Genomic DNA, 16511 nt, shown 5'->3' on the forward strand with positions numbered 1-16511 from the left:
CCCTCACTGCGTTCCCCAGCTCAGTCATTGCTGTTCCATGTGTAGTCTGTGTTTCCTTAAAGTCCACGTCTTTCTCAAAGCGGCTGCATTTGAGTCGAGTCTCACCCGATGCTCACATCTCCCCGCAGAAAAACAATACACCGCCTCACAGGCCAGAGCCACAGCCTTCTCCTCTCTGCTGGGTGGAAGAACAACTCTCATGAAGTGGAAGTCCTCCAGACCCCCTGCCTTCAGACAATAGGTTAAAGATGTGTTTTCTATGTTACCTTTTGAAAATCTGAGATACAGCAGAGGCAAATGTAGGAAGAGCTTTCATGCTGTCTGGTCTCCTTTGACTGAAAATGTGGAGAGCCTGTATCTCACTTGGAAGATATTATTTAATCCCTTATATTACAAACCAAAGAATATTGCACTACACCATTACTAGGCTACACAAAGTTATTTTAACAACCACTGAATGGAAAAAGGTCAGTGCTGAATATATATAGCTGTGGAGCAGCAGCAGGCTTTGCTGGGCCGGAAATGCAAGCAGCATTGTCCACATTACCACTCTCTGTACTTGGATTGACCGAATGCTCAGACCGTAGGAAAAGAATTAATACTTTTTATTGATTCCAATCAAGATATTTTCATTTTGCCTCCCCCAACTTGCTCAGAGTGAGCTGGCCATGACGGGCAGCCAGTCATAGTGGCACCCAGGGAGCTGGGGGCCTTGCTGAAGGACCCACAGATGTGCCCAGGCTGGGCTAAAGTGGGCTATTTTCTGATCACAGGCTTAGCACACTGAGCTACACACTGCCCCTAAATTTATATTTATATGTAATCTGTGTGTGTATGTGTTATCTAGATTTGCCCTGTATGTTTCTAACTAAATCTAATCCAGACCTTGATCCTACACCTACTATAATTATAAGTACCTCACTATACCTATATCTAACACTGCTATTCATCACCAGTGTTACATGTCAGGGCTTCGCTGCAATAGATCCCTCAGTGCTGCAGGTTATTACTGTGACTTTGCACACACACACGTTGCTGCTTCCTCAGCCAGTGTCACATATACTTTATTACACACAGACCTCAGTAATCTCTGCTACACTCACACCTGCTCACTTTACATCCATGGTTAAATTCTCCTAATGGAATTTATCTTAATGTCTTTATTCTATTTTATTTTAATTGTTGCCATACTATTCATTGTATTGTTCTTTCGATTTTATTTCTATTTTATTATTTCTAATACACCGGATCTGAGTGCCTCATTTTGTTCCCTTCATGTAGAACACGTTTTGTAATGACAATAAAACATCCTTATCCTCATCTAAATCACACTGTCTAACTACTAACCTGTTTAAATAATATAATTGGATTTCAAAGGTTAATAGTCACTCAATTACCCCCTCAGCCCAACAGTACCACAAACACCCAACATGCACGGAAATTTTCTCCTAAGTTGTTTTCCCTGCCTGGAACAATACCACAGCAGTCACATGGACTAATGTTTCAAAACATTTCAGAAACCTTGCATTGAAACTTGAGGTCTTTAGGAGGGATCAGTCCTGGGTGGCAAAGTTGCCATCACAAAGGTTTGTGATTAAGGGATTCATGATGCCAGGTAGCCATCTTTCACAAGCTGGTGGGCTGTGCCACTGATGCGTTTGCTTTGGTTTTATATGTCTGTCCTGGTTTGTGTTCTTGCCACTTCAGGTTCCCTGGTTTTGGTCTACATTCCTCGGCCCTCTGCTGTGGAGTCTACCTTCTGCTTCACCTCATTCTGGAGCCGCCCATCCAGTCAGCGGCCCATGTCCCCCTGGTTCCCTGTTTCCAGAGGTTGGTCTGCTAGTCTCTGGGGCCAGGGGGCAGAAATCTGCCATGTTGGATGGGCGGCCCAGGTTGGGGTGCTCCATCATAGACTGGTACATGAAGGATTATAAATGGTTTTTAAGCAGTATGTACCGAGTGTGCGTCGTGACGAAAAGAATGTCATGGGAACATTTAGGACTGACTGCAGTATTAGTTCAAAGCATGATTGTGTTTTTCTTAATTTTTATTGATTTATTTTTGGATTATTATTTTTTTTTAAGTAACTTGATTCCGTTAAAAGGGATTTGTCCGTTTGCTTTAGCAGAAGTTCTTGTAAGTATGATGTTCACCTTCCCTTTTCATAGTCTAGTCTTTGCCAAGTTTTATGCTTATTTCCCCTGGTTAAGTTAATCTGACTTGTGTGTTTAGGAGGGTCATACAGGCTTTTTGTTTGTAATGGAAGCACAGGGTCTGTACTTGCAGCTTATTTGCCATGCTAATGGAAGCATTTTACCTTCCTCTCTAATCTCTTTTTTTCTTGGCTCTCACTGCAGTCTCCTCTATGCCAGGGTTTCCCAACCCAGTCCTTGGACCCCACTGCAAAGATCCACAGTTTTGCTCTGTCCAAGCTCTCAGCACAGCAGTAAAAGGTGACTGTTTGGTTCATGCATGCAGGGATCTGGGACAGAGCAAAAACGTGGAGCTGTCTGGTGGGCTGAGGAATGAGTTTAGAAATGCTGCTGTTTGAAGTATTAAACCATTTGACCGGTTGGATAAATGTTAAAATGTTTTCTCAAAATATAAAAAGAGATAATCTTCTGTTTTGCGTCTCATTACAAGCAAATTTGTTTTTTGTTTTTATGTCACTCTAGTATTTGATATCTAATTTTCAGTCTTCTGGCAATATAATCTGGTGAATGGGGAAAGACTTCCAGCAGGGGCTCCGGTTTCCTCCCACAGTCCAAAAGTGCGCAGGGTAGGTTAATTGGCAAATCTGAGTTGTGAGTTTTTGCGCCCTGCAGAGTGTTGACTCCTGCCCAGGGTTGGTTCCTGCCTACGCCTGTTGTTCCAAGGACAGGCTCCGGTCCCCCCCGCGACCTCAGTTTGGCTTGCTGTCTCCCCGCTTGGTTTTCTTTGGTGTACGTCTTCACTAGCCCCCTTGTTGCTTTGACTTGTGTGTAAGTTATGTATGTGTGATTGTATTGCTGCATAGGGAGTGACTGCTGTTTTGTTTTGCAAGTGTGTGTTGGACTCTGTTTATTTGGTTAGGGAGTGAGGTGGAGTGTTTGTCTTTTGGTTTCCTTTTCTTTTGCACTTAGGTGAGATTAGCTGTGGGTCGCACTTGATAGTTGGGGATTTTGTTTGTTATTTTGGCTGTGGTCACTCCCAAAGTCTTTTGCACTGGGTTATTTGTTCAGTGTCATTATACATGAAAAAAAAATGAAAATACAAAAAATATCCCTTTGCCCACTGGTGTTCCCTTGTTGCCCTCATCCTGTTTGTCCCTTTATCCCATTCCCCTTTCCTGTGAATACTGTTACACTCCAACCCTAGACAGGATATCATAACAGCATCTTACCTCTTGTTTTAAAAGAGATGAGGGATATTATTCGTCGACCTTTATCTTTGCTATTTCAGAAATCCGTATCTGCCGGTGTGGTACCTTCTGACTGGAAGTATACACTGTAAAAAAAGGCAATTTTTTTTCAGTTTTAAACCATTTTATATCAGCCATTTTGACTACAGTATAATTATTTTTTTCCTCTTATGTTAAATGACAGTAAAGGTTTATCAAAACCACATTGCATAAACATATTTTTACGCACAGTTTGTAAAATAAAAGAAACCCCTTCAGTGAAACTGGTCAATTTCTTTTCTGTATTTTTACAGAAATTAAACTTATGGTCATATGCTTTATCTGTAAAATTTTAATGGTTTTATTGCACCCACATGTGTTTTAGTAAATCGAAGGCACAACAGCTGTTTTCAATAATTTTGCTTTCATTAACTTTAATTTTACATTCAGTGTACATAAAATCTACATTGTTTTACTGTCATAAACCAGATGACCACCATAATTGTACTGTGTTGTTGGATATATACGAAATGGTTTGCATAGATCTAAGGTTATAAACATTAAATAAACTTAAAATTAGAAAATATAGACCCTATATTATAGGGAATATGCGAGTCATCGAACTGATATTGTAACGAACCCAAACTACAGTAGCGTCAGAGGCTGTAAACAGAGAACATATCACCACCAGACTGCAGCTACAATTACAAAGATAATTTTATTCAGTACAATTCATGCAGCGACCCATCGGGTCGGATCTGGATTCACAAAGAGTTCGGTCCCGCTTTCTCCCCGTAGCACACCACCCCTTTTTAAGCGTGTGTTAACCCACGCTACCACACAGTAAATCCCGCACCACACAACATCCCTATAAGGGCACGGCACACCAATAGCACTGCAATACACAGTAATCCCCCCACTTCGGGCACAGGCAAGCGTTACGGGACCAGAACCGCCTACTGTATATAGTCCTGTCCCGACCCTAAGCGGTTACACTGCGCATTTAAAACACACAGAACACACATACCATAAAGACATAGTTAAAACAGAACACCCCTTCCCCTCCCAGGGATCAGGACTCTCCCCCGGGGAAGGAATAATCACACCGGTCCGTCACCTAGAACGTCCCACGGAAAGGGAATTCCCCCCCCCCCCCAATCCGTCCCTATGAGGGTGCCGCTACTCCCGTCTATCAACCACCCCGTCTAAGCAGTGGTCATAGCCTCCTACCCCCACTGTCCTGACTGCCCTCGCCCTACCGCACCGGGAACTGTCCCTACAGCCCACTCTCTGGCTTCACAGCCGGCAGCCCTAAACGGCATACGAGCGGCACCTCCCTCCCGGACCCCACCCGTACGGTGCCTACCAGACCAAATCTCCTTAACGCGCCTCCTACTCCCTCTCTTAACCCCAGATCCCTCACAACCCAGGTGTAGCCACTTAATTAACTATTACCTTCCACGCCCATCCCTCACCCCCATACATCATCATTACACTCCCCCCACCCTTAGGGCAGACTCGTCCTTGAGTCACAACATTTCATAGTCCTTGGACCATGTTGGTGGCCTCCTCTGACGTCCCAGACGAGTCTTCTGAACTGGAGCCCCTTCCCTCCGTTCTTGTTCCTTGGCCCCATGCATAGCAGCAGGCCCATCGCTGTGTGGCTCTGGAGGGACCTTACGAGCTCGGCTCCGCCAGGTTCAGGTATGCTGGACCCCTTCCCCCTGCTGCCCTGGTCCAATTGCACTTGCCTCTTCTGGCCGATTCGCTGCCATTGCCCACACTTCTAGCCCTGGCACCCCCTCCTCCATCTCGCCACCCTTTTCTACTAAGGGCCGTGGTTGCGGATAGCCACCACCAGGGGGGGAATCTTTTAGCTCAGGCAGGGTACCAACAGGCATCACTTGGTCTCTGCCCTCCTGATTGGCAGCCTCTGTTACAGTAGAGAGAAATGGTTTAAGTCGATTAAAATGCACCACCTCCTCACTTCCCCCTTCCACTGGTACCACTCGATACAATACCTCCGTTGCCCTTTCCACCACCTTATATGGACCCTTAAACCTCCTCTGTAACTTTGGACATAACCCCCGTCTTCTAGCCTTCCTCCAAACCCATACCAGTTCCCCTCTGAATAGTACTGGACTTGCGCTCTAAAGTCATATGCTTGCTTCTGCTTACCCGAAGCTCTTGCCTGATGACATTTCACTGCTCCCACCACTGTGGACAATATGTCCCCTAGTCTGGCCACATATTCCGTTACAAAGGAAAATCTTTCCCCCTCGTTGAGATTCAACATAACATCCACTGGCAACACTATCTCTTGCCCAAAAACAACCTTGTACGGTGTAGCCCCAGTACTAGAGTGAATACTACTCCTGTAAGCCATCATCACACAAGGCAACAAAACATCCCAATTGGACTGATTTTACTCCACAAAGAGAGACAACATTGCCAACAATGTCCTGTTAAACCTCTCAATCATCCCATCTGACTGGGGGTGATAAGCTGATGTCTTAGTCTTTTGAATGTTCAACAATTGACACACCTCGTTGAATAGATTTGATTCAAAATTTCGGCCCTGATCTGTATGGATAGAGCGAGGGGCCCCCAAGCGACAGACCCACTGCTCCGCCAAGACCTGGGCCACAGTGGAAGCTTCCTGATTAGGGAGAGGGAATGCCTCAGTCCATTTTGAGAAATAATCCCCAATGACCACAATGTACATATTCATCCCTGGAGTTACCGGTAATGGCCCTAAAATGTCCAATGCTACCCGTTCATATGGCCTAGCGGTTACAACAGACTGCAGCGGGGCACCTCCCTGTTTCCCCACCACTTTCCGGGAACCACAATCCACACACTCCCGACACAAGTGCTTAACATCCCCAAACCATCCCAGCCAATAATAGCGATCTTTCACCTTTGCTTGCAACTTTTGTATTCCCAAATGACCCCTAGTGGTAGCATCATGCAACTGCCTCAAAATTTCTGGCACCAAAGACTTGTCGATAACAACCTGGACTTGGTTTGCTGCATCAGAATGCAAAGGTGGATATCGTACCAACCTAGAACCCTGCAACTGATCCCACACTGATGCATATTTCCACAACTCATTTGGAGGCTGACTACCTGCCCTCCCTCCCTTCCTTTAAAGGAAAAATCTCCCGCAGCTCAGCATCTCCTTGCTGATCCTGCCCCAGCTCATCACACTCCTCCTGACATGCCACTGCCTCCTGACACACCTCTCTCACAGCACATATCACCTCTCCCCCTTTTTCCTGGGTAGCTGGCGGTGAGTCTGAGGTTACTGGCAGAAAAGCGGGCACTCTAGAGAGGGCATCCGCATTAGCGTGTCCCCGACCCGGCCGATGCACTCTCTTATATTGGAAGCTGGCCAGCTGCTCCACCCACCTAGCCAACTGCCCCTCTAAACCTTGGAAATTATGCAACCATCTTAAGGAGTTATGATCTGTCCGTAAGACGAACTCCTTCCCCAACAAGTAGTAATTAAAATGTTTTATGAAGGTAACCATACTTAACTCCTTCTTGGTTGTTGCATATTTCCTTTCTTGTTTAGTCAAAGCCCTACTAGCATATGCTATCACCTGTTCCCGTCCCCCTTCTACCTGGGACAATACTGCCCCAATACCTGCATCACTCGCATCCGTATCTAATATAAAGGTTTTATCAGGGTCGGGGTAAGACAGGACTGGTACAGACATCAAACTAAGTTTGAGCTGTTCAAATGCTGCCTGACAAGCTTCTGTCCATGTAAACCGTCTGCCCTTCTCGGTCAGCTGGAGCAGAGGACGAGCAAGTTCAGCAAAACCCCGAATAAACCTCCTATAATAAGAGGCAAGGCCCACAAAACTCCTCCCCTCTGTCTGATTTTTAGGCACCGGCCACTCAGCTTTCACACCCCTAGCCGATATTATATGATACAAATACTGCACTTCTGTGGCAAACAAGTGACAGTTCGCCAGTTTAACCTTCAGATTAGCCTGACGCAATTTCGTTATAACCTCATCCACATGGTCCAGATGTTCTTGAAAGGTACGGCCAAATATTATTGTATCGTCTAAGTACACCAAACAAGTAGTCCACTGAAGACTCGCCAACTCTAAATCCATGAGACGCTGAAAAGTTCTCAGACTGTTACACAGGCCAAAACTCAGCACATTAAATTGGAAAAGGCCTGACGAGTGATAAACGCCGTCTTATGCTTATCTTTTGGATCCACCTCGACTTGCCAGTACCCACTGGCTAAATCCAATGTAGAAAACCAGCAAGCCTTGCTCAAACTACCCAACGCATCATCAATTCGGGGTAAGGGGTACGTGTCTTTACGGGTAACATCATTCAATTTGCGATAATCAACGCAAAACCGAAGGCCACCATCTCGCTTCCGTACCAGAACCACCGGCGCTGCCCAAGGGCTATTCGAGGGCTGAATGATGTTATTCTCCAGCATCTGCTTTAAGTGACCAGATACTTCCTCCTGCAAATGGAGGGGGACACGGCGGGGAGGCAACTTTACCGGCTTCGCCTCACCAGTATCAATGTTATACAACATCAGGCGAGTTCTCCCCAAATCTCCCTCTCCGGCACTAAATACAGACAAATTCTTCTGCAACGCGGTATAAATACCAGTCATATCAGATGAGGCAAACCCCTTCTGGTGCAATCAAAATATGTTACAAGCCTATCGACTGTCCAGGGCACAACAGAATCCTCCTCATCCTCACCCAGGTCTACATTCTCTGCTTTCCGACTCACCTCAATACCCGTATGCAAGGTACCTACCCTCATCCCCCCATCATTATATTACACTGGTTAGATGCCGAATCCAAGGGCTCCAACATACCCTCAAAAGCAGCCCCACCTGTATTCTCCACCTTACCAGCAATGATTGCCTCACTTCGAGGGGGGGGGGGATTACAGTATCTTCTGGAACCATGACGACCCGAGGCTTGTCCACATCTGCTGGCACAAGGAGAGGTAATAATTGACCCATAACCCGACACTCCTTCCTACCAAAATCCAACACCACCCCATATTTACTTAGAAAGCTTTTCATCCCCTCTTGCATCTTAGACACCGTGGTACGAAGCGATTTTACCTCCTGCCTTAACTCCTCTACCACCCCCAACAACACCTCCATTTGTTCATCCCTTTCTAATTTATGCTCCACCACTCCCCTCACTTTAACGTCAGGTGGCAAAGAAGTCTGCTCCAAACTTCTCAGCAACTCCATTTCAGAAGCAAGTTCAATGACATCTTCCAGCGTATTAGGCTTGGCACTACACAGGCTAACCCGAAAATCACCGGTAGCAAAATGCGTAATAAACTGGTCTCTTGCCAACAGATCACAAATCCGATGATCAGCCGTGGGAAAAGCCCTAGCGGCTAATCTCCGTAAGGCGTTACCAAATTCCCTTGCCGTCTCGCTATGCAGGCGGCGACGGGCGGTAAAACTAGCTCTATTCCAATCACTACTATCACCAGGTTCAAAACACCTTGCCATAGCCGCTTTTAACAACCCATAATTACTTTTAGCCTCACTCGGCATCCCACTATACATCTCTCTAGCACGGCCAGACAACAGCAAAGACATAAACTTAATTTTCAGAGACTCATCCCACCTGTTTACCTCAGGCGTCAGATAAAATTGTTCCGACCAGTCAGACCACTCACGCCCCACACCATTAAAAGTTTCCGGTATAAATATTGGGTGAGCAGGGGGGTGCACTGGGAGATTGAGAAAACACTCTCTACACGTATAACAGGACAATCAGCACCCTCATAATTAGGAGATTGTACACTGTCCTCCGCCTCCGACATGTTAAAGCTAATTCTAGGTTTCTAAACGGAAAAACCACAAAGGAAAGAAATGATCCCACCGCTGCCACCAGTCAGACCTACAGTGTGAGGTGTAAGATAAACTGAACTGTCAGCGCTGTCACTCTAGCTTCACCATCCCTTGTGGAACTGGAGTGCTGACATTTCAGGGACTCCCCATGCCTGCATTCCCACTTGCCTCTCCCTCCTACTTATGCTGCCATTGCCATATCTGCCGGAGCTTGCACTTTGCACTTCATATTGCACTCACCTAACTGTTAGCACTGCCTATAGTCTCCCCTATACTTTGACTAATTGCACATTTTATTTCCCCAACTCCTCCTGGGGTGTGCTGCCTGGAGACCTCAATCTATCAAGATTTTCAGCACACCCTGCTACATGTGACATGTACCCATGACGTCCTTGCATCCAGCTCGCGTTCTGCCTGTGCCATCTTCCATGTATGACCCGCTGCCTAATTACTTCTGGTTGCCTGGCGATTGGAAGGAGAGTCGGCACGGGCTTGTCATCACCTCCCTGCTCCCCGGTTGTGCCTCAAATCCTATGATTTGGACAATGTGACTTGGCACTTAGCCATCTCTTCTATCTGACTCTCCCTGCCGGCCCCTGGAGGTTGGGCTCCCCCTTTGAGTCTGGTCCCTCCCAAGGTTTCTTCCTTCTAGAGAGTTTTTCCTTGCCACTGTCACCTATGTCTTACTCACTGGGGGCTTTGGGTGGGGATGCTGTAAAGCGCTTTGAGACAATGTATTGTTGGGATAACGCGCTATACAAAAATAAATTTGTTGTTTTTCTGTTTTAAAACCAAATGGGAAAACCGTAAAATCACCTTTTTTTTGTTTCTTGTCTATGAGTAAATTCAGGTCTAACAGATACCAGAGATGTAAGATACAGCCTAATGTGAACTTTATCTTACAACATTAACAGTCCCAGTCATAAGCTTGGAAACACCCACCCTTAGAATGGTGTATTTTTGTAATATTTTCTACATTTTAGGATAAAATATGAAGCCTGATTTTTTGTTTTCTGCTTTTCGCTTTTTCCCCTTCTGACAGAAAAACCAAAAAACGCTGCTGTTGTTTAGTTTTCCTGATTTCGTTTTGGACTGGAAAACCCAAGGACAAACGATACATGGACTTTTTGCATTTGTTTGGCTTTAATGTGTTTGATATAAACCTAGAGTTGAGAACCTTCAGATGTGTGTGTTTGTATGAGTAATCCATCCATCCATCCATCCATCCATTTTCCAAACCGCTTATCCTACTGGGTCGCGGGGGGTCTGGAGCCTATCCCGGAAGCAATGGGCACGAGGCAAGGAACAACCCAGGATGTGGGACCAGCCCATCGCAGGGCACACTCACACACCATTCACTCACACATGCACACCTATGGGCAATTTACCAACTCCAATTAGCCTCAGCATGTTTTTGGACTGTGGGGGGAACCGGAGTACCCAGAGGAAACCCCACGATGACATGGGGAGAACATGCAAACTCCACACACATGTGACCCAGGCGGAGATTTGAACCCGGGTCCCAGAGGTGTGAGGCAACAGTGCTAACCACTGCACCACCTGTTGGTGCACCTGCACCAGTGCTAACCACTGCACTGCGCCTGTTGTATGAGTAATATAATGTAAAAATTTAATTCTATTTTATGTCCAGTACAAAAGGCAAGCATATCATACAGGTAAAACACCCACATTTAAAAAATGTTTTCATGAAAGTCTGTAACAGTAGAGTGAAGGAACTGACCAGTGGCTGGGCTACTGATATATGGTATGATGATGACCATTGAATGTTTCTCAACTTTTTAACCCTAAAAAAACACACCACTTCCAGTGATGATGATATATATATTATTTATTTAAAATGTAATGTTTCCTGGGGGCTGGGGAGGACACCTGCAGGAGAGAGACAGATATTGATCATGTAAACATCCTTCAGCAGTGCAGTAGTCATACTTCACTTTTTTTTTGGGATTGTTGGGGGGGGGGGGGGCACATGCAGCCATGGTACCTAAGCTCTGCTCAAGTGAGATCTGAGTTACAGGGAAAGGTCCATAGACCTTGCTTATATGCTGCTGTTCCACAGACTTCCAGTAGGGGCTCCGTGTGAGGAAAGAGCGAGGGCTATGCTCTCTCTCAAGTACACACAGAGTCACAGAGTAGGTCAAAGAAGCAAAAACAAAGTACCATACCTGAGTTGTTGTCACTGAACACGAAGTCCCGGTTTGCTCCAAACTACAGGTGAGAAAGGCCCTCCTCTAAATTGGCCTCTCTCATGCGGGATGGGGGCCGTAAGGTGGCGTGGACCTCAGGAGCAGCGTGCAGCAGTATGAGCAGCCATGCTTGTGCCAGCAGCACCACTGCCTGTACCCGGTTGTCCCATGTTGGGGGCAGGCCAAGCGCCGCGTTGCCATACAGGCAGAAGGTGATCCAGGCCACCCACAGCAGGACTGAGGCCAGGCAGGTGATGAGCAGCCACATGGTCCTGCACCTCCACCGTGGCTGCTGCCTCCACAGACTGCAGGCCGCCCCCACCAGTGCTGCCAGGAGCAGGACCAGCACATAAGTGGTGGCCAGCGCAAAGTCCAGCGGCTGGTATTCACAGGCTGGCTGGCACGTGGACATCGTGGCTAGAAGGATCCACTCCGGATCCAACACGGCCAAGGCCACCGCCAGCCCCATCAGTTGACCTGTGCTGGGGCTATGAGCACCTTGTCCCAACCGGCGCAGTCGCAGACCATGAAACACGAGGCATGTGTTGCAGATAGCAAGCAACACCCCCCTCAGGACACGCCGGGCGAAGCAGAGGCTCTCTTGCTGCTCAGCGATGTATCCCAGGCTGAGGCCACAAAGCCCAAATATGGCTGCGAGCAGCAGGAGTAGCGGCGCCACCCCGCTGCGCTCCTCAGCCTCTGTGATCTTCCGCAGGCGACACAGTACCACCAGGAGCAGGATCAGCGAGGCGAGGGCCGCCGCCGCTGCCGCCACCACCACCACCAAGCCCCACACCGCATCCAGCTCACACAAGGCCGTGTAGGGCCTTGTCAGGATGGAGCCGGATCCGCAAGGAGAAGCTTCGTCCCATGAAGAGCTGCCCCCCACCAGGGACAGGACGAGGAAGGTGAAGAGATTGATAGAGGGTGCCATCACTGGCAGGGAGAGAGAAAGGAATCATTTAATGGGTTGAAGAAGTATTAGTCCATTAAACGCAATGTAGCCTGCTGCTGTGCAGGACACATCACAGGCGACACGCTGAGCATGCTGACAACTGAGCAATGGACTTCTGCAGTGTGAGACTACATGCACTTTCTTAAAAAGCAGTAATCAATGCCATGTCAACCAGCTGAACAACTTCACAAGTAAATCGGCACATTATATAGGCCACCATCGTTATAAAAATTAATTATTATTTAAATTCAGGGGTCTCAAACAAATTACTGTATCTGGCCGGCCGATATCAGAGAAAAATTAAAACCATGTAATGTCATTCCAGCGCAATTGACACCCACCAGTCTGCACGTTTTGCGGTCGGTAGTTTAGCATCTCACAGCGTTTTTTTTAGTTTAATACCTTTGATCTAAGTGAAGTATACATTTTGAAGGGGAGGCCTTACCTTAACTGTCAATGTCTTTCAGCTTCACTTGCTCTTACAACACGTACGATGCACTCACGAATCGTTTGTGTTTGATTCTCCCTTATCAAACAGATCATTTATAAGCGGTGCATCATGACGTAGTACTACATTTTTACGTAATGGAACGCCTAACGTTCTAAATAGGGTGGGGGCAGGGAGGGGGCATTAAGTGTCATCCTTTTTGTGTTTACTTTTGAAAAATTGAGATATAACCTTTAAAAAGCACGGATATAATGTAAGAAACTTTTAAAAAAATAAATACAAATAAAAACGAGCAAATGCATTCAATCTCATTTCTTGTAGCTAGTGCTGGAAACTTTGGTGGACACCAATAACGATATATTTTTGTCCAGTAATATTACCAATACCTAATGTTTGTCCAAACCCATGCAGTGCTCTAAGAAACTCCAGCTTCTGCGATTCCCCCTGCAGACCGCTACGGCTGATACAAAGACAAATGCGCAAAAGATGCTAGTAAGATACAGAGATTGGTCATTGGTTAATATTATATAAATACGCAATGAATAATATGACAAGTGGCAGTATTGCTACACGATTAAATAAACGACAAAAACAATAATAATGACTGATAAGTCATAACGCGTTTTTTTCTTTGATGGTGATAACATGTACATGCAGTACAACGATACCGAAATAAGAGAATTAATGCTATTAGCAGAAAATTATTACTGGAGACATAATTGTTAGGACACCCTCGGCAGGGAAACGCGGACCCAGGAATGCGGAACAGAGCGATCTTTATTAGATCGAGCAGGGAACAGGCTTTCAATGGGCCAGGCAAGAAGAATGGTCGGGGACAGAAGGTAGATTCGGTAGCCGGGGAGATGCAGTCCAACAGGCAGGCACAGGACACGGAGACGAAGGGAAGGGGAGACGAGAGATCCTGGGGCTGGCAGGGAAGGCAGGACGGGAGGTTCAGGGACGAGGGCTGCTCTGGGAAAGGAAGGCAGGCAAGGTAAGGAACGAGGGAATGACACTGGACAAGCAAGCGCTCGATATAGCAATGAAACATTGGCAATACTTCGCAACCCCCGTTGCGTGTGCTGTCCCTTTGTAGTCTCCAGTATGCAGGCTTAATTGATGACATCCGCCGATGTACGTGACAATAGTTATGTTTCTTCCCGTTTGCAATCAAAGTGTGAGCTTCGGGCGTGACGTTAAGCGGAATCCCAGGCCGATTGTATAAAAACGCAACAGGCTTCATTTGAGACTGTATAGGCTTCTGAATTTTTCGTATAGGCTTAATTTGAGTCCGTTTTCAAAGTATGTGGAAAAGGGGGGCCACACTCCCCTGGGAAAACTGTACGAGTTGCTGCAGGAGGGTAGTACTCGCTGCGGGATATCAATTACGATGCAGGGTAGACAAGATGGACGGAGGTTGTTATGAGTTTTATTTCCTGTACGTATGAATGGATGTATGTATGGTTCTATAACAGATAAACGGAAAACCAATTACTACAATGCTTACAAAAGCCATTACCATAACACACCAACACAATACATAATCGAAGTAAAGGGAATGATTGGATAGGAAATCAACGTAAATACCTTCCTAAGGTATAACAAAACACTCGTCAGCGATAATTACAACTTATTCAATAAACTCAATACTTACGTTCATCAGTGACGCATACATAACCCACGGAGTTTATTACTTTCAGGAACAACTAAGTTAACTAATTATAAGTTACCGCTCGCTGACTTGCTACCTATCTCTCCGGCTCTCCCGCGCTCTAGTCCTGCGTGCACCCATAGTCCTTTGCACGCACCGCCGTTTCTTAAAGACACAAGAGCCTTTCTAACAAAGTAAATTTTAAAAATATAGATAACTGATATGTTATCTGTCACGATCACGCCGGAGATAAGCGGCGATCGTGCGGGTAAGGAGCAGGCAGGCAAGCGGGATACGGGAAAACGGGGTTTTAATAAGGATATCCGGGGCAGGGAACACTGGACGGCAACAGACATCAGGAAACATCAATGACGGACAAAGGACTCGGGTAAGACACGGACTGAAATACACAGGACTGAGCAAATAAACTAGATACAGCTGGGTACAATCGGGAGAAAACACGTGGGTAATCAGGGGGCGTGGCACACAGGAGGAGCGGACGAGCCGGGCATGACAGTTATCAGTTAATTTTTCAAATATTCTCATTAAAGTGCTTCTGTTGAGAGGGCTTAAATTATGAAAATGTTAACATTGTTCAGTTATTTTTATGTCCAGTGTTGTGGGGTAGCTAACTAAAATGAACGACGCTACTAACTTTACTTCTTTCAGTAGCTTATCGGTAGAGCAAATACTTTTAAAACGCTGTAGCTTTTCCAGTAACTATTTTTTTCTTTTTTTTTTCTTTTTTTTACAAATAGCGATATCGCAGCGACATCGTTAAAAATATTATTTCAACGTTATTTTCCACGTTTTTTAATTCATTTGGTTTTTGATGTAGTTAGCATCTCCCTATAGCACGGCCAGACAATAGCAAAGATATAAACTTAATATTCAGAAACTCATCTCACCTGTTTACCTCAGCCGCCAGATCAAATTATTCCGACCAGTCAGACCACTCACGCCCCACACCATTAAAAGTTTCCGGTATAAATATTGGGTGAGCAGGCGGGGCCACCGGGAGATTGAGAAAACACTCTCTAGACGTAACAGAACAATCAGCGACCTCATAATTAGGAGATTGTACACTATCCTCCGCCTCCGACATGTTAAAGCTAATTCTAGGTTTCTAAACGGAAAAACCACAAAGGAAAGAAATGATCCCACCGCTGCCACCAGTGTAACGAACCCAAACTAGCGTCAGAGGCTGTGAAAGGAGAACAGATCACCACCAGACTGCAGCTACAATTACAAAGATACTTTTATTCAGTACAATTCATGCAGCGACCCGTCGGGTTGGATCTGGAATCACAAAGAGTTCGGTCCCGCTTTCTCCCCGTAGCACACCACCCCTTTTTAAGCGTGTGTTAACCCACGCTACCACACAGTAAATCCCGCACCACACAACATCCCCATTAGGGCACGGCACACCAATATCACTGCAATGCACAGTAATCCCCACACGTCGTGCACATGCAAGCCTTACGGGACCAGAACCGCCTACTGTATATAGTCCTGTCCCGACCCTAAGCGGTTACACTGCGCATTTAAAACACACAGAACACACATACCATAAAGACATAGTTAAAACAGAACACCCCTTCCCCTCCCAGGGATCAGGACCCTCCCCCGGGGAAGGAACAATCACACCGGTCCGTCACCTAGAACGTCCCACGGAAAGGGAATTCCAATCCCACCCCCCCACCGCCAATCCGTCCCTATGAGGGTGCCGCTACTCCCGTCTATCAACCACCCCGTCTAAGCAGTGGTCATAGCCTCCTACCCCCACTGTCCTGACTGTCCTCGCCCTACCGCACCGGGAACTGTCCCTACCGCCCACTCTCTGGCTTCACAGCCGGCAACCCTAAACAGCATACGAGCGGCACCTCCCTCCCGGACCCCACCCGTACGGTGCCTACCAGACCATATCTCCCTAACGCGCCTCCCACTCCCTCTCCCACCACAGATCCCTCACAACCCAGGTGTAGCCACTTAATTAACTATT

At 46.5% G+C, this 16511-nt stretch overlaps 1 protein-coding gene across 6 annotated transcripts in view; it reads right to left on the reverse strand.

Annotated features, from left to right (window-relative positions):
* Positions 1–14716, reverse strand: part of LOC125722577 (G-protein coupled receptor family C group 5 member B-like) — a 392822-nt gene extending 378106 nt beyond the window's left edge. For 2 of the 6 annotated variants that reach the window (XM_048998747.1, XM_048998746.1), the window contains exons 1-2: positions 13919–14716; positions 11435–13318 (exon numbers count right to left, since the gene is read on the reverse strand). In XM_048998747.1, the coding sequence (XP_048854704.1) occupies positions 11478–12389 (912 nt within the window). In that variant the 5' untranslated portion in view covers positions 12390–13318; positions 13919–14716 and the 3' untranslated portion in view covers positions 11435–11477. Of the gene's footprint in view, positions 1–11079; positions 11139–11434; positions 13831–13918 lie in introns of those variants that run through there. The other 4 variants (XM_048998743.1, XM_048998745.1, XM_048998748.1 and 1 more) reach the window with 4 other exon arrangements.
* Between the last annotated feature and the right edge of the window lie 1795 nt (positions 14717–16511).

Source organism: Brienomyrus brachyistius, unplaced genomic scaffold, assembly GCF_023856365.1.
Source record: "Brienomyrus brachyistius isolate T26 unplaced genomic scaffold, BBRACH_0.4 scaffold40, whole genome shotgun sequence".
NCBI lineage: Eukaryota > Metazoa > Chordata > Actinopteri > Osteoglossiformes > Mormyridae > Brienomyrus > Brienomyrus brachyistius.